Genomic DNA, 23,171 nt, shown 5'->3' with positions numbered 1-23,171 from the left:
ATTAATTCAGTCCTCTCTGAGCTTGATTTTTTTTTTCCTAGAAAGAGCGTGCATGCACAAGCAGGGGAAGGGCAGAGAGAAAGGGAGAGAGAATCTTAAGCAGACTCCCCACTGAGTGTGTGGAGCCTGACATGGGGCTCGATCTCATGACCCTGAGATCACACCTTGAGCTGAAATCAAGAGTGAGACACTTAACTGACTGAGCCACCCAGGTGCCCCATCTCTCAGGATTTTTCTAAGGCATTAATGAGATTACATAAGTAAAGTAGGTCACACAGTTCCTGGCATTTACTAAATGCCTAACAAATAACAGCTAGTATTATCTAATGCCCACCATAGCTCCTGGCACATAGGAATGCAGAAAGTTCATGATGAATGAACTGCTCAGAAGGGGTTCTTTGGGGAGAGGAGGGATCCTTGGGAAGGGCAAGGCCATATCTGGGGAGGTTTGGCTATTTTTCCTTTCATAGTGCAGCCAAGTGAGGAGGTGTTTCCTCATTTTTTCAGACCAGAATGGAGCTAGGCTCCTCCTTAAGAAAGGGCCCCTCCTGACAGCCCTGTCAGCTGAGGCGGTGGCATCTGCCCTCCAGAAGCTTCACCAAGACCTGTGGAAGACTCAGCAGGCCCGGGTACGATGCTCTGCTCTCCTTCCTTGAACTCTTCACTCCCCAGAAGAGGACTCATGAAGCAGTTTGAGCTGTTTTATTCCCAAGTTGGGATGAGTTCCATCCCGATCCTTTCCTACCTGGGCAAGCATGAGCACAGCATTTGGTTTCTTAGGCCTGGGTTTCACTAGTCAACTGAGGCAAACCATGCCTGCCTTGGGGTTGTGAGGATTGAGTGGGTGAGGGATTGAGTGGGCTCTGAACTAAAGAAGCCTGCACAGATGGGGGATATTGTTTTGTACCATTTTCCTCTCAGCTGTGAATTACTTATCCTTGGTGCCAATACCTCCAAAAACAACCCGACAGACAGGGACCACTGAGATTTGAGGTTGCCATCTATAGGAACATTCCAGGCCTAAGACTGAACTAAAAATCCCATAAATTCCACCTCTCGGTGAACCTATCATTCAATTAAAATTGAACACCACCTCTGTGCCAGCCACTGTGAGCTGATGGTACAGAAGGGAGAAAGACCAGATTTCCACCCTCGAGAAGGCTGAGGAAAGAAACTGCATTCTAAAATAAGCAGAACTGATAGAATTAATTGGATCAGTAACAGATGCAACTGATGATAATAGGAGGAAGGGACAATTCATTCCTCCTTGGGGACGGTCACAGGGAAGGAAGAAGGGACCTTTGAGTTGATCTTTGAAGTAGGAGTTTGGGCAGAGGAGAGGTGACCCTGGGCTAAGACTCCAGCAAGTCGTGTTTTAAAAGGCATACAGTGGTCAGACAGGGATTCTAGGCTCCAGTCAGTTGAAGCAGAGCATGTCATGGTTCTGGGGAGCGATCTGGGAGTAGATCCGTGGGGACAGACCCCGCAGAGGCTGAGAGGAAGTTGGGGGGGGTGTTTGGGTCTGGGGCCAGGATAGCTTTGTGGAAGATGAAGAGGTTGGAGTTTAGCCTCACGCTTCCTTTCCCAGGATGACCTGAGGGAGCAGGCTCTGAAGCTCGAACAGCGTCTCACTGATGCAGAGGCCGAAAAAAGTCAGGTCTGCACAGAATTGCAGGATTTGCAGAGACAGCTCTCCCAGAACCAGGAAGGTGAGAAGCGCAAGGCAGGTAGGGAGATTTGGAGGGAAGAGAGAGGAGAGGCTGGAAGCCCAGAAGGGGCAGCCACTCTTCACTGCTGGCTCCCAACTATAGGTAGCTACCTAGAGACCTCTCCAAAGGGGTGATGACCCCCGTGAACTGTTTTTCTGCTTTGCTTGGCCTTTGAGGGCCATCCTAGAAGAAGGAATTCAGGGGGACAGAGTGGGTGAACCGAGAGAAGTTCCTGCCTAGGCTTCCCCCTTCTCTGTCTGCGTATTAAAAAACTGGCAATCTAGGGCCAGGACTGTGAGAACATTATAAAATTCTGTGTCTTTTATCCACGTTACTTATTTTTGTCATCTCCAGCTATGTTGTCAAAATTATTCACCTTCAACAGCAGAAGGATCATGGACTTGTTTGGGAGACAGCAAAGTGGGGGGATCTGGGGAGAATGTCTGCCCCACCACAGCCAAAGGCATGTGTGGTGACTATTTGGAAAAGAAAGGAGAGGGCAGGTCTTGGGGGCCAAAGCTCTGTGGTAGAAGAGAAGAAGACAACTTGGGGAGGGGGATCTGGGTCTTGAAAGTATCCCGGAGGGCGCCCTGAGAGCCACACGCACAGAGCTGCGTTCTGGTGCCTTTTGCAGAAGTGGGCAGCCAACAGAGCAACAGTGGTCTCTGGGAACCTCTGCAAGCCATAGAATTAGAGACTAGAAAGGCCCTCCAGCGTCATCTGGCTCCCCCCTGGTTGGGAATCCGGGGTTGGAGATCTCCACGTGGTCAGGATGGGGCAGTGTTGGGAGGATAGTCAGGCAAGTGCTAGCACCAGGCGGCGGCTCCGGACGTGAGTGTGGGAGTCGCAGGAGCCCTGACAACCAGGAAAGTTGGCAGATGGGTGGTGTGGCTGTGAGACTGGATGTAATTCTCTCCTTCCTGGCCTTCTTCCCCTTTGATTCTGTTCCTCACCCTCCATCTGCCTCCATGTCCCTCTTTTCCTCTGCCCTCCACCCTGGGCCTCACTCTGCCACCTCCCCTCTTCCCAAAGAGAAATGCAAGTGGGAAGGAAAGCAGCACTCGCTGGAATCCGAGCTGACGGAGCTGCACGAAGCTGTGGCATCATTGCAGGGTCGTCTGCAGCAAGCAGAGCTGCAGGGACTGGAGGCCCAGGTGAGGTGACCCTGCTCCGGGGCAGGAGGAGGAGGCCTCAGGGCCCAGTCTGTAGCTCCAAAGCCACCTGGGCCTGTGGTCATACCCTATCCACGGGTAGTGCCCAACGTTCTTCAGCAAGGGGCTCAGTTTCCCCGGCTATCTCACTGTCCTTGAGGGCCAGCATGAAGGCCCCAGCGAGTTTTCCTGAAGGGAGGCAGAAAAGTTTGTCCCTTGCCCTGAAGGACCAGAGTCTGGGATTTCTCATTTGTCTCAGGTTTTCCCTTCTGGGCCCTAACGGAGCTGTGGAATTCAGTAGGGATGATCTTTTACTGGATCAGCTTAAGTGGAAGGAGCCAGTTCTCTTTGTCCCTCCTTGACGGGGCTGGGGCTACCGAAGGGCCTGCACTGGGGTGATAGTATCCGGGAAGTGTAGCCTAAGGTGGTTTTTCGTCTTCTTTTCCAGAAGGAGCGAGGGCTCCTGCAGGCAGCCAAGGAGAACCTGACAGCCCAGGTGGAACGTCTGCAGGCGTCTGTGGCAGAAGCCAGGGCTCAGGCCAGTGCCGCCGGGGCTCTGGAGGAGGACCTGAGAACCACTCGCTCAGCCCTGAAACTCAAGAGCGAGGAAGTGGAGACTGAGCGTGAGCGAGCCCAGGCTCTGCAGGAGCAGGGCGAGCTGAAGGTGGCCCATGGGAAGGCTCTGCAGGAGAATTTAGCTATCCTGGCCCAGAGCCTATCCGAAAGGGAAGGGGAGGTGGAGGCTCTGCGGGGAAATATCCAAGAACTGGAGAAGCAACGGGAGATGCAGAAGGCTGCTTTGGAAGTGCTATCTCTGGACCTGAAGAAGAGGAACCAGGAGGTGGGCACGCAACAAGAACAGATCCAGGAGCTGGAGAAGTGCAGGTCCATCTTAGAGCACCTGCCCCTGGCCGTCCAGGAGCGGGAACAGAAGCTGGTCATGCAGAGGGAGCAAATCAAAGAGCTCGAGAAGGATCGAGAGACCCAGAGGAGCATCTTGGAGCATAATCTTCTCGAACTTGAGAAGAAGGCCCAAGTGATAGAGTCCCAGAAAGGACAGATTCAGGATCTGAAGAAGCAGCTGGTTACTCTGGAATGCCTGGCCCTGGAACTAGAGGAAAACCATCACCAGATGGAGTACCAACAAAAGGCCATCGAGGAGCTGGAGGGCCAGAGAGAAATGCAGAGGGTGGCTCTGACCCACCTGACGCTGGACCTGGAGGAGAGGAGCCAGGAGCTGCAGGCCCAGAGCAGCCAGATCGACGAGCTGGAGAGCCACGGCACCCTGCTGGCACGAGAGCTGCAGGACAAGGACCAGGAGCTGAAGTGCCAGCGACAACAGATCGAGGAGCTGCAGAGGCAGAAGGAGCGTCTGGCTCAGGACCTGGAGAGGAGGAACCAGGACATGCTGCTCCAGACGGAGAGGATTCGGGCCCTGGAAGACCAGAGGACGCTGCAGACCAAGATCCTGGAGGAGGACCTGGGACAGATCAAGCTGTCGTTGAGGGAGCGAGGCCGGGAGCTGGCCTCCCAGAGGCCGCCAACGCCGGAGCGGGCAGAGGAAGGGAAGGGCCCGGGTAAAGCACAGCGCGGAAGCCTCGAGCACATGAAGCTGATCCTGCGGGATAAGGAGAAGGAGGTGGAGTGCCAGCAGGAGCGCCTCGGAGAGCTGAGGGAGCGCAAGGACCAGCTGGAGCAGGAGCTCCAGGGCCTACACAGGAAGGTGGGTGAGACCAGCGTCCTCCTGAGCCAGCGAGAGCGGGAGCTGGTGGTCGTGCAGCAGCACCTGCAGGACGCCAGGGAACGGGCGGAACTGAAAGAGCAGTCACTTCAGGGTCACCTGGAAGAGGCGCAGAGGGCCCTGGCTCAGAGGGACCAGGAGCTCGAGGCCCTGCGGCACCAGCAGCAGCAGGCGCGGGAGCAGGAGGAGGAGACGAAGGAGAAGGCGAGCATGCTGCGGAGCGCCCTGGAGCGGGCCCACGCCGACCTGCGGGAGCGCCAGGGAGAGCTCGAGGGCCACAGGGAGCATGTGCGAAGGCTCCAGGACGAGCTGGCTGTGGAGGGACAGCGCGGGCAGGCCCTGGAGGAGGTGTTGGGTGCCCTCAGGGCTGAGTCTCGGGAGCAGGGGGATGCTCTGCTGGCCCTCCAGCAACAGTGTGCCGAGCAGGCCCAGGAGCACGAGGTGGAGGTCAGGGGCCTGCGGGATCACCTGCTGCAGGCGGAGGCCACGCTCAAGGAACGGGACCAGGAGCTGGAGGCCCTGCAGGCGGCCGGCCGCTCCTCCCAGCAGCGGGAAGAGACTGCCCGGGACCAGGCCAAGGCTCTGCAGGAGGCCCTGAGCAAGACTCAGGCCGCCCTGCAGGAGAAGGAGCAGCGGCTGCTGGGGCAGGCGGAATTGAGCCACAGCCTGGAGGCCAGCACGGCCACCTTGCAGGCTGCCCTGGACTCCTGCCAGGCGCAGGCCCGGCAGCTGGAGGAGGCCCTGCGGAGGCGGGAAGGCGAGATCCAGGACCGGGATCTCCGGCACCAGGAGGCCGTGCAGCAGCTCCAGCGGGCACTGGCCCAGAGGGACGAAGAGCTGAGCCATCAGAAGAGGCAGGGGCAGCTGCTTGAGCAGTCTCTGGCCCAGAGGGCCCGAGAAGATGCCATCCAAGAGAAGCAGGGTCCAGGCCGGGAGAGAGAAGAGGAAGAGATGGGGGGCCTTCGTGAAAGCCTGAGGGAGTTGCAGCTGACTCTAGCCCAAAAGGAAGAGGAGATTGTGGGGCTGAGGGAGGCCCAGCAAAGGAAGAATCTGGAGGACTCACCCCACAACCACACAGCCTCCCCAGTGGAGGAGCCCTCTACAAACATTGACACTTTAGGACCCCGGCTGCAGGACGAGCTGGAGCGACTGCGGGCAGCACTGAGGCAGACAGAGGCCAGGGAGATCGAGTGGAGGGAGAAGGCCCAGGACTTGGCGCTGTCCCTGGCCCAGAGCAAGGCTAGCGTGAGCAGCCTGCAGGAGGTAGCCATGTTCCTACAGGCCTCTGTTCTGGAGCGGGACTCAGAACAGCAGAAGCTGCAGGTGAGTCACTCCACGGGTAGTACCGGCCAGGGGGACAGAGCCTGTCTGGCTGAGCTCAGGGGCCTCCCGCCACCCCGGGCTTGTGACACCTCAGGGTGCCAGAGGGTGGAGATATGTGGAATCCAGGGTATTGTGCTAATATGGGGAGATATGGAGAGAATAAGACAGCCACAGTTCCTGCCCTCATAAAGCTTATAGTCTAGCAGATAAGCAATTAGAGTGCAGTGTCTGGTTCTAATTAGAGCCTCATTAGGGAAGTTTAGTGTGCTCTGAGCACAGAGAGGGCACCCAGCCAGCCTTTCCTAGTAGTAAATCCTGGAAGGCTTTCCAGTAAAAGCAGGGTTTAAGATTAGATCTGATTCGACCAGTAAGGAATTAGCCAAGCCCAAGTCTGGGAGGAGCTTTCTGGGGAAGAGGAAAGAGGGAGGAGAGCACGGGGCATTTGTACAAGGACTTCGGGCTGAATGGGACACAGAGGGGCAATTGGCAACAGACAAGGCAGCAGGGGCCCCATAGTTCAGGGCTTCTGAGTCGTGTCAAGGACCTGGGTAACCAGTGGGGCCTGGATGAAGTGTTTGGGGTAGTGGAGGAGGGTGACACATCCGATGCAACAGTAGATCTGGGGAGACCAACAAGGATGCAGGTCATCGAAGTCGCAGGACAGATGGTGACCTAAGACAGTAAGGGTGGACGGTGATGTGGGGGTGGGCCTAGAAGCTCACAGGACTTCTGGCAGTTGACTGGCTAAGAGACAGGGGAGTGAAGAAGGGGCAGAAGGAAACCAAACCCCCAGGTTTCTGCTCAATGGCAGGTTTCGGGAATACTATGGAATGGCAGTGGAGTGAGGGGCTTACAGGACCTGCAGGGAGTGACATCCAGGGGGCAGGTCTGTAAAGTAATCTAAAGGTGAAGGATGATGCTAGGGATAGAGACTTGGGGTCCTCAGCAGTTAAGGACAGGTGCACTCCTCTAGGCGGAATATCGAGTGAGAAGAGAAGTGGACCTTAGGGTGCAGCATTCAACCTCAAGGTCAGGGGCCACGTGTTAGTCCCCTTTGCTTCTCCAGCACTGGGCACAAGGCCTGCACAGAGTAGGCAGTCAGGAAAGCAAGGTTGACTTTTGGCCATAGAGAGGCATTGTCTCTTTTGCCAAGAGGAGCCCAGCCCATTTTTCCCAGGAAATTGACTCCACATCATGGGGCCTTGACCAGGGTTGAGCCCCAGAGAAACCCCTCCGTCATCTGAGACACACAGTGCTGCAGGGACTTGCCTTTTGGGAGCAATGTGCAGAGAAGGGGATCCATGAGTGAACTTTGGAGTCAAGTTCCTGGGTTTGCAGTACTATCCTATGGTTTATAGGCTGTGTGACCCTAGATAAGTGCCTTCACTTCTGTGACTCTTGGTTTCCTCTTCCATAAAATAGGGAATGACAATACCAGCCCCATAAGGCCATTTGAGTGTGAAATGAGATAATACATATAAAGTGCATAGGAAGGAAGCATTCGATAAGTAGAATTCCTTTCCTATTTCTAGGCTCATTCTTACAGGCACAGAACAAGTAAGGTCTGTTGCAGGGCAGGAGGGTTACTGAGAGTAGCGTAGCTCAGGTCAAGGTCCCCCTGCACTCCCCCCCAAACACTCAAGAACATCTTTCAGATGCAGCCCTTCATCGCAGTGCTATCATTTCTTATCTTAAGCATTTTCCATGCCATGCACAGTTACTCTTGCTTCCTTCCACAACAACCCTGAGAAGTAGGAATTATTATCTCCAGTTATAGTTCAGAGAGGCCAAGTAACTTGTCCAAGGTCATACGGCCAGTCAGTGGCAGAAATAGATCTAGGGAATCTGACTCCAGAACACAGCCTGTTGACTGCTGGGCGCTCCCTGTCTCCCAGACGACCTAAACCCATGTACACTCCCTTCCTCTCATCTGTCTCTTTTCTTGACCATTATCATTTATGAGACACATGGTGCCTAGAAAATATCTAGCGCTGGGGTCCCCACTTATCAGGAGGGATTTAACCCCAGAGGCTTGATCTGTGCTTCATGGAGCATGTGGTCATTTTACAAATGAGGAAGTTAGGTTTTGGAGTGAGCTCATATCTTGACCCAGGTCATATAGCCAGTAAGTAATGACAGAATGCCCAGCTCTGTGTGATCCCAGAGTCCATGCTCTTTCTACAACACCTCAGTGCTCCAGGTTGTTGCTTAGCTTATGGAAGATCTCAAACGAGCCAGGTTTTAGTCCTAGCCCACCATGTATTTTTGAATAGACCCCTCTCTGCTTCTTTGCTTTGTCCATCTGTAAAATAAAGATTTTGCACTAGAATAGCTCAGAGTATCCAGGAACAATAAGACTATAACCTGATGAGAAAATTAACTGGTTTTTATGAGGATGGAAGGTAGTGTGGGTCTGGATATGAGGTTGCCATGGTGTGATTTGCTCCACAACTTGTTATCCCAGGATGAGTTGGAGCTCGCCAAGCAGGCTCTGGAGAAGGAGCGGCTCCTCAGCCCTAGCTCAACCAGCAGAGCGGAACGGGGGCCCAGAGCAGAGGTAGGTGCACAGCTGGAAGAGGTGACCTGGGGGCCTGGTGGGAACCGTGGCCAGGAGGAAGCTTCTTTCTAGGGGCTTGTTCCCCTCCTTTGGGAATTGGGTCCCTGAAGCTCAGACCTGCCAGATTGGTCCCTTTGTCCTCTATCGGTTCCCCATCTGTCTAAGGAGCTGGCCAGGTGAGAGCCCCAGGTCTGTCCTGCAGGTGTCAGGAGTAGATGCTGAGCCTGGTCTCGGGAGGGAGGAGAGGCAGCTCTGGGGACAAAGGCTGGAACACCTCCAGCAAGCCGTGGCACAGTTGGAGATTGACCGGAGCAGGCTCCAGCGCCACAATGTCCAGCTGCGGGTCACCTTGGAGCAGGTGAGTCCTTTCTCCTGTCCTCAGCTCCCACGTCTGGGGTCCGGTGTGCAGGCATCTCCACTTCTCATGTAGCCCTCAGAGCAGAGTGCTAAACTGTAGCCCAGGGGCCACATCCAACACTGCCTTTTGCTGAAAAGCAATGTTCATGAGAGACTGCAATAGTGCAGTTGAATAGTTGTGCCAGAGATTTGGTGGCCTGCAAAGCGCAAAATACTACAGAAAGCATTTGCTACGCCTGCTTGGAAGGCCTGAGAGGCGGGCCCTACCTCTTCCGCCCCGGCAGCATCTCTGTTCTCAGGGCTGCTCTGGCCTGTGCCCTCCTCATCCCAGTTTAGCTTCTCGTGGTTGCTGTCCCTTGCTCACACCTACACCCGCAGCCGAGCCCACACCAGCCTTCTCTCGCAAAAGGCAGTTCTGCTCCAGCCCCAGAGCCAAGCCAAACCCTGACTTCTCACCTGCATCCCGGCAGGTGGAGCGTGAGCGCAGGAAGCTGAAGAGGGACTCCATGCGCGCATCGAGGCCCAGCGTCCCAGAGGTCAGGGAAGCCACAGCTTCACCCCCCACACAGCAGGTATGCCTCTTTTTCTTGACTGCAGCCTCCAGAGAGCCCACATGCGGCCACCAGAAACTGCGCCCTGCAGTGCCTGCCCCAGGCTACCCCGAAGGGGGAGACGGCCATGTGAGCCAATCTGGGGAGCCCCCTCCTGGCTGGCTTCTGCGAAGCTCAAGTCTGTCCCTGACCCAGGAAGGAGGCCCATCCTCAGTGGGTGGGGATGGAGTCACGGCTTGCAGCCCTACCTTCTCAGGAGCTCAGAAAGCCTTCCCTGATGTATAACCTCCCTGCTTCCAGACCAGGGCTTCAGGCTCATCCAGGAGTGGGGCTCATCAGGCTTTTGGTCAGAATCCCAGGCGAAGGGGTGTCGGGTGGTACTTGCCAGAACCTAATGTGCCTACGATCCTGATAGCAGCTTTGTGGGCCTCTCGGATCTCCTCCCTTGTAGTACTGAATTTACAAAATTAGAGTCCATGGTATTTCCTGGGACTAGACTCCCTTTTTGGGGTAAGGAATTGGGGGAAGACTTCCCAAACCAGCACTCTTTTAGCTGGGTTATGCCCATCAATAAACAGCGCTGCAGCCTGTTTGGGAGAGACTGCTTCTGGTGGCTGAGCATCTCCTAGCTCTCCATCCCCCTTCCTTTATAAAAAGCTTCCCAAGGGCAAGCACCTTGTCTTACTTCCTTTCTGCATCCCTAGCTCACAGCCCAGGGCTGGCACAAGGCAGATGCGTGGCATACTTCTGTAAATGAAAAGGTGACTCAAAGACGCCAAGCCATCCAAGCCTTTTGGATGTTCAGCATCAGGTCTCCAATGGGCGTCATCCACTAGGCTGGCTTGGGCCCTCCTGGGCTTCCTTGCCCAAGGGTCAAGGTACCTTATGGAGTCCAGTCTGATTTCAGGCACTTCTGGCCCGTAGCCCTTGCCTTGAACCCCAGGATTGGGATGAGCTGGCTGAAGGTGGCCTATAGAACCCCCAGGGCGGGAAGGCCTATTCCAATAGTAATGGCATTCGTCTTCCATAGGATGGAAGGGGAGGACAGAAGGGCTCCTCAGATGCCAAGCACATCGCTGAACTGCAGAAAGAGGTATGTTCTAGAAGGATCAGCTTTCTAAGCCCCTTTTCCCTCCCTTGCAGTCAGGCAACAAGGCGTGAGTGTCTGCTGCATGCTTGACCCTTTATGTCCTTCCAGCAGGGAGATGGGAAATAGTTCCTCCCTCAGAGAACTTCAGTCTCTGTGGGAGGCAAGAAGAGCCCAGTCCCAACTCAACCTCCCATCTGCTTAGGGTAGGAGAGGGGAAGAAAGCACACTCTAGACCGCAGACTGCCAGGCTCCTACCTAGGAAGGAGAAGGAGAAGGAAGAGCGTTGAGGAGCAGACGGAAGATTCTAGAGGACAGAGGAAAGCAGACACGAGCATCCTGGCCTCCTCTGCCCTCACATGCACCCGTGCACGCAGGACTGTTGCCAGCACACCAGGCAGAGTAGCCTGGCACCAGCACCAAGCCCCGTACCTCAGAGCTCAGCTCCAGCCACCACGGCAGAGAAAGCCGGGATCAGGCGCCTTCTTGCCTTATAGGCCTCACCTGAAGGCTCACCCTGTTTCTCAAGGCCCGGGAGTCATAAGAACTGTGGAATTTTTATTTCTGAGCCCGTTTCAGAAACTAATAGTCACTACTGGCAGCGCCTAACTATACAGCTAGACTCGGCTATTAATTTGAATTCATACAAAAAAGCCCTGAGATGGGGCCCGGACTAGGGCAAGGCAAGGGAGGCACACGGGGTGAGAATTTAAGGAGATGCTCGCTGTCGACCTGGAGCCCCTTCTTAAATTTTACGCCCCACGTTCCTCTCTGCCTCACCTTGGTCCTGGCCCTGCCCTGAGCGCCCAGTAACCACCTTCTGGTAGTCAGTGTACTCATCCAAGAAATAAGGGTTCATCACTGATTCTCAACCCTGGCTGCACATGAGAACCACCTGGGGAGCTTTGAAAAAAATACTGATGCCTAGGCCTCACCGCAGTCTAATTAAGTCAGAGTATTTATCAAAAGCTTCCAAAGGGGCACAGTAGAGCTTCCTGCAGTGATTAAAATATCCTGTATCTTGATCGGAATAGCGGTTATAAGTGTGTATGTACATAATCAAACTCATCACAATGTGCACTTGAAATCCCAGCATTTTATTATATATAAATGATCCCTCAATAAAGTGGATGAGCAGTTCTGTTGTTGCTGTTGTTTTTAAGGTCCCTACTTGAGTCTCCTATGCAGCCAGGGTGGAGAATCACTGGATTTCCCGTGACTCCCGAGGCTCTTCTTGCCTCCCAAACACCCCAGAGCCTGATCCTGAGATTTGTGTGTGGTAGTTGATTCAAATGCTTTCTCCCAAGAGCCCCAAGAGCGGAGCAGGGGGGACTTGGGGCAGCTTCAAGGCCCTTAATTACTCTTTCCTTCTTGGTTCCCCCCCACCACAGGTGGCCCTGCTGCGAGCCCAGCTGGCCTTGGAGCGGAAGCAGAGGCAGGACTACATTGCTCGCTCGGTGCAGACCAGCCGTGAGCTAGCGGGCCTGCACCACAGCCTCTCCCACTCACTGCTGGCCGTGGCCCAGGCCCCCGAGGCCACCGTCCTGGAAGCCGAGACCCGCAAGTTGGACGAGTCCCTGACTCAGAGTCTGACATCCCCAGGGCCAGTCCCGCTGTGTCCCAGCCCCAGCACTACCCAAGCCATCTCCAGATAGCAGCCAGTCAGGGCAGGATCCGGGTCAGCCTGAGACTACATGGACGGACGGATAGTTTGTTGTGGCCCAAGGAGGAGGGAAGGAAACCTGCAAGGCTGGGGAAAGGCCCCGGCTCACATGGGAATGAGGCAAGTCACAGCTGCCCGTAGCCCACAGAGTCACCTAGAGGAGTTTCGCTCTGGCCAAGGGGCGTCTGCTGCCTCTTGTCTCGAATATATTATCTCAGCACCTCACCGAATCTTTCTCCTCCCCGCCAACAATAAACCCCGCGTCTCTGCCTTTGTTCCCTGATGCTGTCTCCACTTTGTCACTGGACGGCCGCAGCACAGCAGGGCAGCTGTGAAGGAAGGATTGGCTAAAGATTCCTGTCAGGTGGCATGAATTTGCTGTCTGCCTGCATTCTGACAGAGAAGGCAACAAGACAAAGCCCCTGTCCACAGGGAGCTTGAGTCCGGTTGGCAAGAACGCTCATCGACGAGTCACAGACCGTTCTCTGTGCTGACCAGAAGTGCCTAGAAATTCCGGGGACCGAGGAAGGAAGGCATGAGCTGACCCTTGAAGGATGGACGAGTCCGGCAGGGTTGCTAAGCCTGCTGGTGAGATGGGTCGGCCTGTGGCAGAGTGTGCTGGGGCTAAGGTTGGATGGGGAAGCAGGGAGATTATAGAGGGCCTTGGAATCTAGATTTGAACTCATGGATAATGAGAACCATCATATGTTCTTGACTTAAAACCAGTTCTAGGCCTTCAAAAACACTGAGTTGACCTTTGGCTAGTCGGTCTCTAGAGTTCGGACACTCCATCTGGCCTCATCCCCCTTCTGCTCTGGGTAAATGCCCTTGGTGTCCCTTCCTGGGCATACCAACTGGGACCAACTCTGGTCCCCCGTAATCCAGCCACGTGTCAAGCCAGTAAAGAAGATAGATAATGGCAGAATTCGTCACTTAGGGACTGACCCTGGTAGAGGCACCCTGGACTGAACCTCGTTCACTGGCTTAAGACATTGTTGGCAACTTCTTCGAAGCCTAAGAGAACTGTTTTCTTTAAAGAAGCTGGGCTTGGCCTTCCTCTGGCCTTTCAACTGTAATCTGGAATTTCCTAAGCCTGAGGATGGAGCTAAGGCCCAGTTAAGAATGTGGGGGTTTGAGAGCAGCACTCCACTCCCCCAAACCTACTTACTCAGGGTTCAGGCCCCTTGTATTCCATCACATCACACAGAGCAGATGGGGGGCTGTTCACCACAGCCAAGCTTTGTTCCAAAAACTCATGGTATGAGACTCCACAACAGATGCTTAGTAAAAAGTTGCAGTTTAGAACCCCCCTCCCCCAGAACTAGATCTGGGGCCCCAGAGATGCTGGGCCCTGGGCGCCACCTCTAGTCAGTTTCCCTATGACTGAGAATCCTCACCTGGCCTTTTCTGTGCTTGGAGTTCTCAAGGACAAACAGGATTTCTCTTGGTTCCTTACTTTTTGATCCTTCACCTCCAGTTCTTTAGCTTAGAGAAGAGTGTGGACCTTCCAGACAGGACCCAACCTTGCCTAAAGTCATCGGGCCAGAGCTTTCTCTGCTTCTCCTTATCACATGCCACAGCAAGTCGGTGGTTGGGAGATGTCCCTGACCAGCTAGGTCTCGTGGATGTACTTGAGGACGGTGAAGTTGGTCACCAGAACCCTGAGGGGAAAGGTCAGAGCCAAGCACAGAGGTCTCCTTTCACAAAACTTTTTCCTCCCACCTCCTCCTCATCTGTTTTGCTAGAGGCTGGTACAGGCCAGAAAGTCCTGAGAGTAGGAGGAGACAAGAGCTGAGCCAGCGTCTGGGCCATGTTCTTGTTCCTGGGGAGTGCCTGGGTCTGGTGGGTGCGGCACCCCATTCTCTCAACAAGTCTCCAAACTTGGCTTGTTAGAACAAGGATCACCAGAGCATAACCTAATTACCTTGCCTCCTCTGCTTCCCTACTTGGGACTAGCAGCAGCTTAAAGGCAGAAAAGCTGCCTAGCATGAGGTAGGGAAGGAAAAACTGGTTGTATGTTAGCAAGGGGGGTGGGGAGCGCACAATCACAGGCGGTAGAGTGACGGTAAGATCAACATTTACACCAAAAAGCCAAGGGCTGTCCACTCCAGGCCTGGGGCCTCCGCCAGTCACACCACCTGATAAAAGGTGCCCTTGTCCGCCTTCGCTCAAGACCCCTGCAGTCCACACTACATCTGGAGCTTCAGCAGCGCCTGGATATTCTTGCCAGCTCACAGGCGTTCTCGGGTCCTTTATGTGCCCGTAGGCTCTGTTTGTTGCCCGTGTTCCCTGAACCTAAAAACAGGGCCTGGTTCATTCTGCAGAGATAGGAAGTGAGGAGGGCACTGGGGCTCACAGGCCAGCCCTGCTCACCACCCTCATCCCCCCCACCCCAGGACACAGTGTGGTGCTCATCAGTGGCTCGAAGACTGCAGACTCCCCGAGTCCTGCGCTGTTTAGCACAGGACTGGCGTGGGCAGGTCTTGGGGTTTTGCTGGGGTCTGGGGATCAGCTGAAATAGTTCCTCCTTGGCCTACTGGCACTGGCTTGGGTCTCCCAGCGTCGGTGCCTATGGAGAAGAGCACAGACCACTAGCCGTTTGACCTCCATGTTCTCACACAGAGGAGGCTGGACTTCATCAGAGTAGAGAAAGGAGTCAGAGAGGGGATACAGCCCAGAGCCCATGAGCTCTGGAGATGGTGGTCTCCAGCTTCCTGAGGAGCTTCGGGGCCCATCTGGAAGCGCTGGTCAAATGAGGCAAACAGCCTGCCAGTGAAAGCAGGCTATGCAGATGTGGCGAGCAACCTCAGAGCCTCTGCAGCTCTGGGGCCCGTGAGAAGCACCTGTGGGGGTAGGGATACTTCACCCACAAAAGCATCAGGGCAACTCCCAGGCTAAGACTTTGCATGCAGGCCTCCTCTCAGCCCATGGAACAGGTCCCTTTTCAGCCAGCTGGTTGTTGAATTGGTCTCTGGACAGGGGACACCTTCATGCGTTGTGCCCCCCCACCCCCAGCCCTCAATACCTCACCTCCTACCCCCTGACCCACTGACCACCTGTTCACTCCCCAGGCCCGGGGAAGGGAGCAGCTGAGCTCCGTGCAAACGCTAGCCCTGAAGAGCAGGGGTTTGTGGCACAAGGAGGCAGGGGGCCAGAAGAGCAGGGGCAGTGGCGCACGGGGGCGGTGGTCCAGAAGAGCAGGGGCAGTGGCGCGCAGGGGTGGCGGGCCGAAAGAGCAAGGGCATGCAGAGGCAGGGGGCCGAGAGAGCAGGCAGGGGGTCAGTAGAGCAGGGGCTGTCAGTGTGCCGGAAGCAGCGACGTCCCCTGTGTGATCCTCCTGCACAGTGGGGAAGGAGTGCAGGCTCAGCTCAGCTCTGCTCACCACACTTAGAAAGTAGACAAGGGAACATAAAGAACATAGGGTCTTACTTGGGGCCCTGGAATTTCCTCCCGTCTACCCTCCTGGGACCCGGGTTTGCCTAGACCCAGATGGAGGTGAGGCTCGGAAGGGAAGCTCCTCCAGAGAAGGTAGAGCGCTGCTCCCGGGTCCCATGGGTCTCACCCAGTTCATTTATGTCGGTAGCCTGTGTGGACATGGTGACCTTCCTTCTTAGTCCTTTGTTAACCAATGTTAGCATCTTTTTATATGCCTTCGTGAGGCCCGAAGCTTGACACGGGTGGGAGGGCTTGGAGGTGAAAAGGTGAATGAGGGGTTTGAGGAGAGTGCATTGCCCCGCTAGTGCCATGCATCGTGTCCCACTGAGAGTGGCTGCTGTCTGATCTCAGCACATGGCCTTGTGTGTGGAGGCGGGAGGGAGAGGAAAACTTGTATTCAAATTTGGTTCTTCCTTAATTACTGCTAGTTGTTGAGGTGAGGGAATCAGGGAAGGCTTTTATCCGGTGCCTGATAATCCATACATCACTCTTGTACCTCCTATCTTGGTTTCCTGTCATCATCTCTCCTAGATCTGAGTATTCCAGCCCTACCTGGCAGCTCCAAGAGCCTAAGGCTTGTGGCAGGCCAAGACTAGCCTCACATTCTAGCTGGCTGGTTCCCTGGCCTTCTGCTGTTGCATTGTGGCTTAACAAGTACTGGAGTGGATGTAACGCCCTTCTCTGTATAAGGGCCCACCTCTTGTCTGCCCAACTCCAGATATAGAAACCTTGTGGAGAAAATGGGCTGGTTGCTGCCCCTGCCCCTAATCCAGCTCTTCATTCACTTGGCAAATACTCGTTAAACCTGCGTGTCACGAAGCTGCACAATGAGCACTGAAAGGAGGAGCTCTTCTCCAGGGAAGGCACGCCTGGACATAGACAAACACTCACAGAATGAACTGGAGGTCCAGAAGAGACTCACTGGCCGCTTGTTGAAGCCAGAGAAAGTGTCACAGAACATCTTGGTGGAAGAGAGGGCTGGAGAGCCCTTTCAAAGTGTTTCCAAGCTGATTGGATGGATACACTGGGTTTATGGGGTCCAGGGGTGCGCCTGTGGGTCCCAAGAACAATGGCAGGCTCTTGGAAGCTCTACCAGCTAAACCGCTCAAGTCAGACCTTCCTGACCAGAGCAGAAGCATCAGTCACGGGTGAACATCAAGGCAGCCCACGAGCCTAAAATCCACCATGAAGGCTTCATTACTGTCCCACGCTCAAGGCCAAGTGGCAGGCTAACTCAGACACCAAACACTGGGAAAGGTAGGAAGCTGTGGTCACCGACTTCACCAGCACCCCACTGTGCCGGCCGCCTCCTTCACAGTCACCTGCTAAGCTCTACAGGATTCGCCCCTGGAGGCTGAGAGGAGGAAGGGGAGAGGCAACATTTGGTGTGTCCTGTGGCCTCCCTGGAGGAGAAGGGGCTGGTGCCCCATGGGGTTCTTCATGCCAGCCCGATATCAGGGACCCCACCACACAAGTCACGTTGTGAATTCCTGCATGGAGGCCTTGTGGATAACCGCCTTCCCCTTGGCATTCAGCCCAGGGCCCAGCAGACAAGGGAGGGCTTGGAAATCAAGTGTAATGGGGACGGGAATAAAACAGGCAAGATTGTGTGCCAAGGCTGGTGTGGGGTACCTCTCTGAGATGGAGGCCTCTTGGCGGTGCAGGGTTGCTTGGGCAGGAGGCAGACGGGGGAAAGGAAGAGCTTCCTGGCCCCTCTTGAGAAAAGAATCTACAGGAAAACTTCATGATGTGGTTAAAAGTACTTTTCTGTCCACTCAAACTTTTTTTTTCTCCGCAGATTTTTGTTTCGTTTATTTAAAATGAAACCAGTGCATGCACCTGGTTACAAAATTAAGTAGAAAAGAAGGTAGCAGTTTCCCATCCAATTCTTTTCCAACCTCTCTCCGGGGACAGCCAATTCTTAAAGACGCTATTTTTGTAGTGGGTAATGTTATTCCTCTAAATAATATGTCTATATGATGTCATGATGGGTCCAGTACCTTGGAATAACATGACGATGGGCTGGGGCACTGCTCACACCTTTGGGGATTTTTGGACTCTGGCTCCACACTAGACCAGCCAGTACACCACAGCGCCCTTGGGGAGGCGGGTATATGTGCGCCTGGTCATATGAGGGTATATGCATTTTGTTAGTGTGTGTGTGCTTATTGGGCAGACAAGGAGGTAGAATGTAGTGGATATTTGTTTTACACACCCAGCAACCGCACACCCTCATTGTCTGAGGCTATTTGGTTACCTTGAACCACCGTTTCTACAAAGAAAGCAGGATAAATGCTTCCCCCTCCCCAGTTGATGTAATAGTCTCCACCAACAAATTGTTTTTATTTCTGAGTCTCATTATGGACTCGGGATTTTTTATATATTCCCTGTAAGTCCATCACGACAAGTGCTATTTTTGATGTTCAGATCTTCCCAACTTTGAGGTCTGGGTTTTCCTTCTACTTTTCCTGTCCAGACTTGGAATTTTTTCATGGGAAAGAAGTGTTTAGAAAACAAAATCTGAGTTCTGGGATTGATCATTGCTACTGATATGTTCAGGCTTTTAGACCGTTCAGATGACAGAGCAGAAAGTGTATTTGGAAAATCATGAGTTCACGGTGGTGTTGGTTGCACAACAGTGTGTACTTAATGCCCTTGAACTGCACACTTTAAAATGGTTAAAATGGCAAATGTTATGTATATTTTGCCACAGTAAAAAATAACTTAAAAATTGAGTTTATAATATTTCCAGTTTGAATTTAATGTCACAGGGTTTTTACCTATCTTTGTATTTGGTTCCTAATAATATTAATATAATTACTTATTTACTTTATTCCATGATAGTCATCATATAGTTTCAAAAATAATACCAGTATTATAATAAATCTACTGAGTGAAGTTTAAAATTTCTTTGTAGTGGGAGCCTGGGTGGCTCAGTTGGTTAAGCGACTGCCTTCGGCTCAGGTCATGATCCTGGAGTCCTGGGATCGGGTCCCGCATCGGGCTCCCTGCTCGGCAGGGAGTCTGCTCCTCCCTCTGACTCCCCCCTCTTGTTCTCTCTCTCTCTATCTCATTCTCTATCTCAAATAAATAAATAAAATCTTTAAAATAAAATAAAATAAAATAAAATTTCTTTGTAGTTCTTTTTGTACACAGAATATATCCTGCAAAGGATACACAGTGTACTGAATTCCAAAGGAACTTGAAATAATTCTTTTCTCTGGTGCTTATGTTATCAATTTGATATACAACCATTTGATTTGTTCTCAGCTTTAGGGTTTGCTTGTTTCCCCTTTTGGTTTGATTATATTTATTGGTTATATATATAAATATTTATTGGTGCTATGCTGTTAAGAATCTGGAATAGAATGTAGCCCTCTAATACCACCAGGAATCCAATGAGAGAAATAAGCTATAGTTTTATTTAGCAGCAGATCTATATCTGGGGTCCCCTTTCTGATGCTGTGTGGTCTCCTTGACTACCTGTCAGCTCCCAGGGCCTCCAGGGGGCTGAACAGGTTGGAAAACATTCCAACAGTAGATAACAACCTTCCCCTCACACTGCAGCTTGAGGATGACCTTCTGTTGTTTGAAACTGTGCATGTTATTCTCGAACCAATATTTATCATACCAGTAATGGGACCACCTCATGAGCTGGTCTGTCCCCAACCAAATAAGGACACCTGGGAAAGAGGATAAGACAGGAGAGAGCCACAGGGTCGCAGTCCGGATCCTGTCCTGCCCCCATGTCCACCAGTCACCCTTCAGCACTCATTTAACATCTAGTGTGATAGGCTTCCTCTTAGAGCTGGGAGAGCAGAGCTCTCCTTCTCCAGGGAAGACACACTCTGAACACACAGTGTGACCCCGGAGCCCAGCAAAGAGCATCAACTAGCTGCTCCTCCTCCTCATATTGGAGGAAGAGAGAGGACTCCCCAGGGAGACAAGAGAAGGGCATTCCAGGCTGAGGCAGCAGTGTGTGAGAAGGCAGGAGGCAGCTGGTGTTTGGGGAACACCGAGAAGCCCCGTGTGTGAGCCTGGGAGAGAGGAGGGGAGGGGAGGGGGTCAGATGATGCAGGGTCTTGAAATTTTCTAGACTCTATACTTGTGTGAGAAATAGACCAGAATCTTTCCTAACCTGGTCATGGGTGTGCAAGGCACAGAACAGAGCCATGAGCCCCAGGAATGCATACTGACCCTGATCGGCCAGCCAGTTGCCCTGGTTATACCTGAGGAAGGTGGGGCTGATCACCAGGAGGTGGAGAAGAAGGGAGAGGGGGCCGACCTGGGCCCCTGCCCACAGCAGCCCACAGCAGCCCACAGCCCCGTCTTCCTCCCTCCTGTCCCCTTACCTGGGCTTTGCTGCCTTCCATTCCACTAGGGAACAGGACCACCTTCCAGAATCTAAGATCATTGGGAGGTGGGGGAGTTTCAGCAGTCTGAGACCTGGGAAGGTTCTGCAGGTGCCCCTAATAAGCCAGCAGAGGGTCTCCCTGGAGCCCCTCTGTCCTCCCCTGCAGTGACCTCCCCTGACCCCCGTACCAAGAACGTCTGGGTTCCCAGACCATCACCTCCTCACTCGGGGCATCTGAAGTCCACGCCAGACCAGAAAGCTGCAGCAGCAGCAGCACCAGCTGTCTCCAGGAGCCCCGGATGCTGGCGTTCCAGGGATAGACGAAGCATCCTGTGGTTTGGTTCCCCGCCGTCTCAAAGCTCTGGGCATGGTCGTGGTTCATCCTGGGAGGGAGAGCAGGAACTGCCAGCACTCTGAGGGCAGCCCTGACCTTCCCATGCCCTGCGCTCTCCCCAGTACCCACCTGAAGGCTGCGGTGCACTGGTTGACGTTGTGGCTGAGGCCAGAGGCCCGCAGGGTCGTGGGGTCCCCCACCAAAGCACAAGTCCCACAGTAGAGATGGAAATGGCTCACTGACGGCCTGGGAATCACCTTGAACAGCTTCTCCCACATTTGGCCAAGTCCACTTGCTGAGTTCATGCCCTGGAAACAGCAGAAAGGAGATTGGGGGCTGGGACCTGGGTATCACCTGGTAGTGGGCGAGGCCCTGTGCTGGCGGTCAGGGGTCGAGGCCGTGAAGATGAGAGGTGCGCTAAGCCAGGGCCAAGGGCAGGGGCTTGGGTGGGAAAGTGGGACGTGGGCTAGGCTTTGGAAGGACAAGGGGTGGGACTGAGCTCAGGGTTCACCACTGACCAACCACCAGAGCACAGGGGTCAGGGACTCTGTCGCCCCCATCAGGTACTCTACGGTCTTCCCATAGCATGCAGCAAACCCGTTCCCCTCTCCAACTCTGTGGTGCTGGAGGGAGGAGTTTAGCATTTCAGATGGGCAGCCACTTGTCCTGAGTTTGAGCCAAGGGCGGTTGCAATGCCGGGGTACCAAGACCATCAGTTTCTCCTGAGGGGCCGATTCAGGTCTAGGATCCAGACACGGGGCCATCAGCCACAAGAAGAGCACCCAGAAGACCCACAGGACAAAAATCTGCCACAAGTGCTTCGTGTTCGGCCACATGATGGGTCCCGTGGCAGGCAGCACACTGACTTCTCTACCTGGGACTGGGAAGGAAGAGGAAATGAGGCCCCTGCATCTCTCTGTCCCATCAGCCCCAAGGGCTCCCCAAACCTCCACACAACACCGCCTCCCAGCCCCTCATCTCCTGCCTCCCTAACTATTTGCTCACCTCCAAAGAGGACTGTGGGTGGCCCTGGGATGGAAGGTGCTAGGGCAGAAAGATAACATATGGTGGGTCCCGTATCCTCCCCACAGGAGGAAGGCTTAGCTCTCAGGGTGCTCCTCCGTGCCACCAGTTATACCATAAACCTCATCACAAAGTACACATTGTGACCTCCGTCCTGTAGCCTGCCTGGGCACAGCCACCACCCTATCCAGTCTGTGATACACCAGCGGTCTACACTGAATGTAAGACCCACGAGGACAGGCACGAACCTGTCTTTTTTAGCTCTGCATCCATAAGACTTAGAATCATTTAGTAAGGGGCGCCTGGGTGGCTCAGTTGGTTAAGCGACTGCCTTCAGCTCAGGTCATGATCCTGGAGTCCCGGGATCGAGTCCCGCATTGGGCTCCCTGCTCAGCGGGGAGTCTGCTTCTCCCTCTGACCCTCTTCCCTCTCGTGCTCTCTCTCATTCTCTCTTTCAAATAAATAAATAAAATCTTTAAAAAAAAAAAAAGAATCATTTAGTAAGTTTGTATGGGATCCATGAGCAGAGTTGAGAGGGAATTTAAATACTAGTTAGTGTAAGTGTCATGCCCCCTCTCCAGTTGTGTAACTTCGGCTCAGACCTCTCTTCTTCTATTCTCCAGACCTCATACCCAACAACCCAGTGGACTTCCACTTAGATGTCTCAGAGACCTGGCCTGCAGAACAAGCCTGAGGCTAAACTCAAGATTTTCCCTTTAAACCAATCCCTTCCCAAGACTCCTCCAACTCGATAAGCATCCCGCCAGTCACCGAGTTGCTGAAGCCAGAAACCCACGTGCTCTCCTGGAGTTCTTCTCCTAGGATTTCCAAAACCATTTTCCATCCAGTTGTTTCTGTCTCCCCTTCTTCTGATCACCTTCTTCACCTCCCCTGCCACCCACTTAATTCAGTCTTCACCGGCAGAAGATATTAAAAAACAAAATGACAGGGATCCTGGGTGGCTCCCTGTTGAGCATCCAACTCTTGATTTCAGCTCAGGGCATGATCTCAGGGCCATGAGATCAAGCCCCACGTCGGGCTCCACGCCCAGCTTAAGAGTCTCTCTCTCCCTCTCCTTCTGCCCCTCCCTCCTCTCTCTCTCTTAAAAAGAAAGGCAAATTTTCAGTTGTTTCTAAGGTTTTAGAAAAGAAAGGTTCAGAAACCTTTTTTTTTTTTTTTTTGAATCAAAATGTTTTCTTCCCTGGGATGAGAACAATAGAACCATTCAATCTCAACTAATGGAAATCTGCACTGGGTATTTTATAACTTTTAAAACAATTCGCCAAAAGATTTTGAGTAAGGTCTGTAGTTTAATTAATTATATTGTACCAATGCCAGTTTCCTGGTTTGGACAATGTACTGCTGGTACGATACGGTAAGATGCTACCATTAAGGGAAACTGGGTGACAGGTACATAGGACCTGTCCTATTTTTGCAATTTCTCATGTGCCTATAGTTATGTAAAAATAAAAAGTTGTGGGTTTTTGGTTTTTTTTTTAAGATTTATTTACTTATTTTAGAGAGAGAGAGACAGAGAGCAGGGGAGGGGTAGAGGGAGAGAAAGTCCTAAGCCGACTCCTCGCTGAGTGCAGAGCCAGACTGCTGGATCTCACAACCCTGAGATCATGACCTGAGTCAAAACCAAGTCAGACACTCAACTGACTGCGCCCCCTAGGCACCCCTCAAGATGAAAAGTTTTTTAAAACCCTCTAGAATGCTGAGTGAAATAAGTCAATCAGAGAAAGCCATGTATCATATGACCTCACTGATATGAGGAATTCTTAATCTCAGGAAACAAACTGAGGGTTGCTGGAGTGGTGGGGGGTGGGAGGGATGGGGTGGCTGGGTGATAGACATTGGGGAGGGTATGGGCTATGGTGAGCACT

At 53.3% G+C, this 23,171-nt stretch overlaps 2 protein-coding genes across 8 annotated transcripts in view; one reads left to right on the top strand and one right to left on the bottom strand.

Moving 5' to 3' along the window:
• Positions 1 to 12,422, top strand: part of CEP250 (centrosomal protein 250) — a 46,565-nt gene extending 34,143 nt beyond the window's left edge. For 4 of the 5 annotated variants that reach the window (XM_073880503.1, XM_073880504.1, XM_073880505.1 and 1 more), the window contains 10 exons: positions 508 to 629; positions 1,589 to 1,709; positions 2,742 to 2,863; positions 3,309 to 5,924; positions 8,389 to 8,481; positions 8,684 to 8,839; positions 9,309 to 9,410; positions 10,094 to 10,150; positions 10,420 to 10,482; positions 11,868 to 12,422. In XM_073880503.1, the coding sequence (XP_073736604.1) occupies positions 508 to 629; positions 1,589 to 1,709; positions 2,742 to 2,863; positions 3,309 to 5,924; positions 8,389 to 8,481; positions 8,684 to 8,839; positions 9,309 to 9,410; positions 10,094 to 10,150; positions 10,420 to 10,482; positions 11,868 to 12,131 (3,716 nt within the window). In that variant the 3' untranslated portion in view covers positions 12,132 to 12,422. The remainder of the gene's footprint in view (positions 1 to 507; positions 630 to 1,588; positions 1,710 to 2,741; positions 2,864 to 3,308; positions 5,925 to 8,388; positions 8,482 to 8,683; positions 8,840 to 9,308; positions 9,411 to 10,093; positions 10,151 to 10,419; positions 10,483 to 11,867) is intronic. The other variant, XM_025876448.2, reaches the window with a different exon arrangement.
• A 6,551-nt stretch (positions 12,423 to 18,973) lies between these two features.
• Positions 18,974 to 21,379, bottom strand: CUNH20orf173 (chromosome unknown C20orf173 homolog). 3 transcript variants are annotated; one of them, XM_073880507.1, is made up of 6 exons: positions 21,268 to 21,379; positions 20,781 to 21,142; positions 20,392 to 20,570; positions 20,146 to 20,311; positions 19,927 to 20,043; positions 18,974 to 19,257 (listed from the first exon to the last, which is right to left on the bottom strand). In XM_073880507.1, the coding sequence occupies exons 2-6, from the start codon at positions 21,096 to 21,098 to the stop codon at positions 19,222 to 19,224; spliced, it is 816 nt and encodes a 271-aa protein (XP_073736608.1). In that variant the 5' UTR covers positions 21,099 to 21,142; positions 21,268 to 21,379; the 3' UTR covers positions 18,974 to 19,221. The 3 variants fall into 3 exon arrangements, with proteins under 3 accessions (XP_073736608.1, XP_073736609.1, XP_025732053.2); XM_073880508.1 differs by having other exon boundaries at positions 19,927 to 19,978; XM_025876268.2 differs by lacking the exon at positions 19,927 to 20,043.
• Between the last annotated feature and the right edge of the window lie 1,792 nt (positions 21,380 to 23,171).

The sequence above is a fragment of the Callorhinus ursinus genome, unplaced genomic scaffold (assembly GCF_003265705.2).
Source record: "Callorhinus ursinus isolate GAN/ISIS: 27379988/994484 unplaced genomic scaffold, GSC_fseal_2.0 scaffold38, whole genome shotgun sequence".
NCBI classification, from domain to species: Eukaryota; Metazoa; Chordata; class Mammalia; order Carnivora; family Otariidae; genus Callorhinus; species Callorhinus ursinus.
Note: the sequence above shows the minus strand (reverse complement) of the source record. Positions and strands in the feature narration are given on the sequence as shown.

Coding starts and splice junctions, on each gene's coding strand:
- CUNH20orf173 (XM_073880507.1), bottom strand. CDS start 21,098: ATGTGGCCGAACACGAAGCACTTGTGGCAGATTTTTGTCCTGTGGGTC. Junction 20,312..20,391: donor CAGTGCACCGCAGCCTTCAG/GTGGGTACTGGG, acceptor TCTCCCTCCCAG/GATGAACCACGACCATGCCC. Junction 20,044..20,145: donor CAGATGCCCCGAGTGAGGAG/GTGATGGTCTGG, acceptor CTGGCTTATTAG/GGGCACCTGCAGAACCTTCC.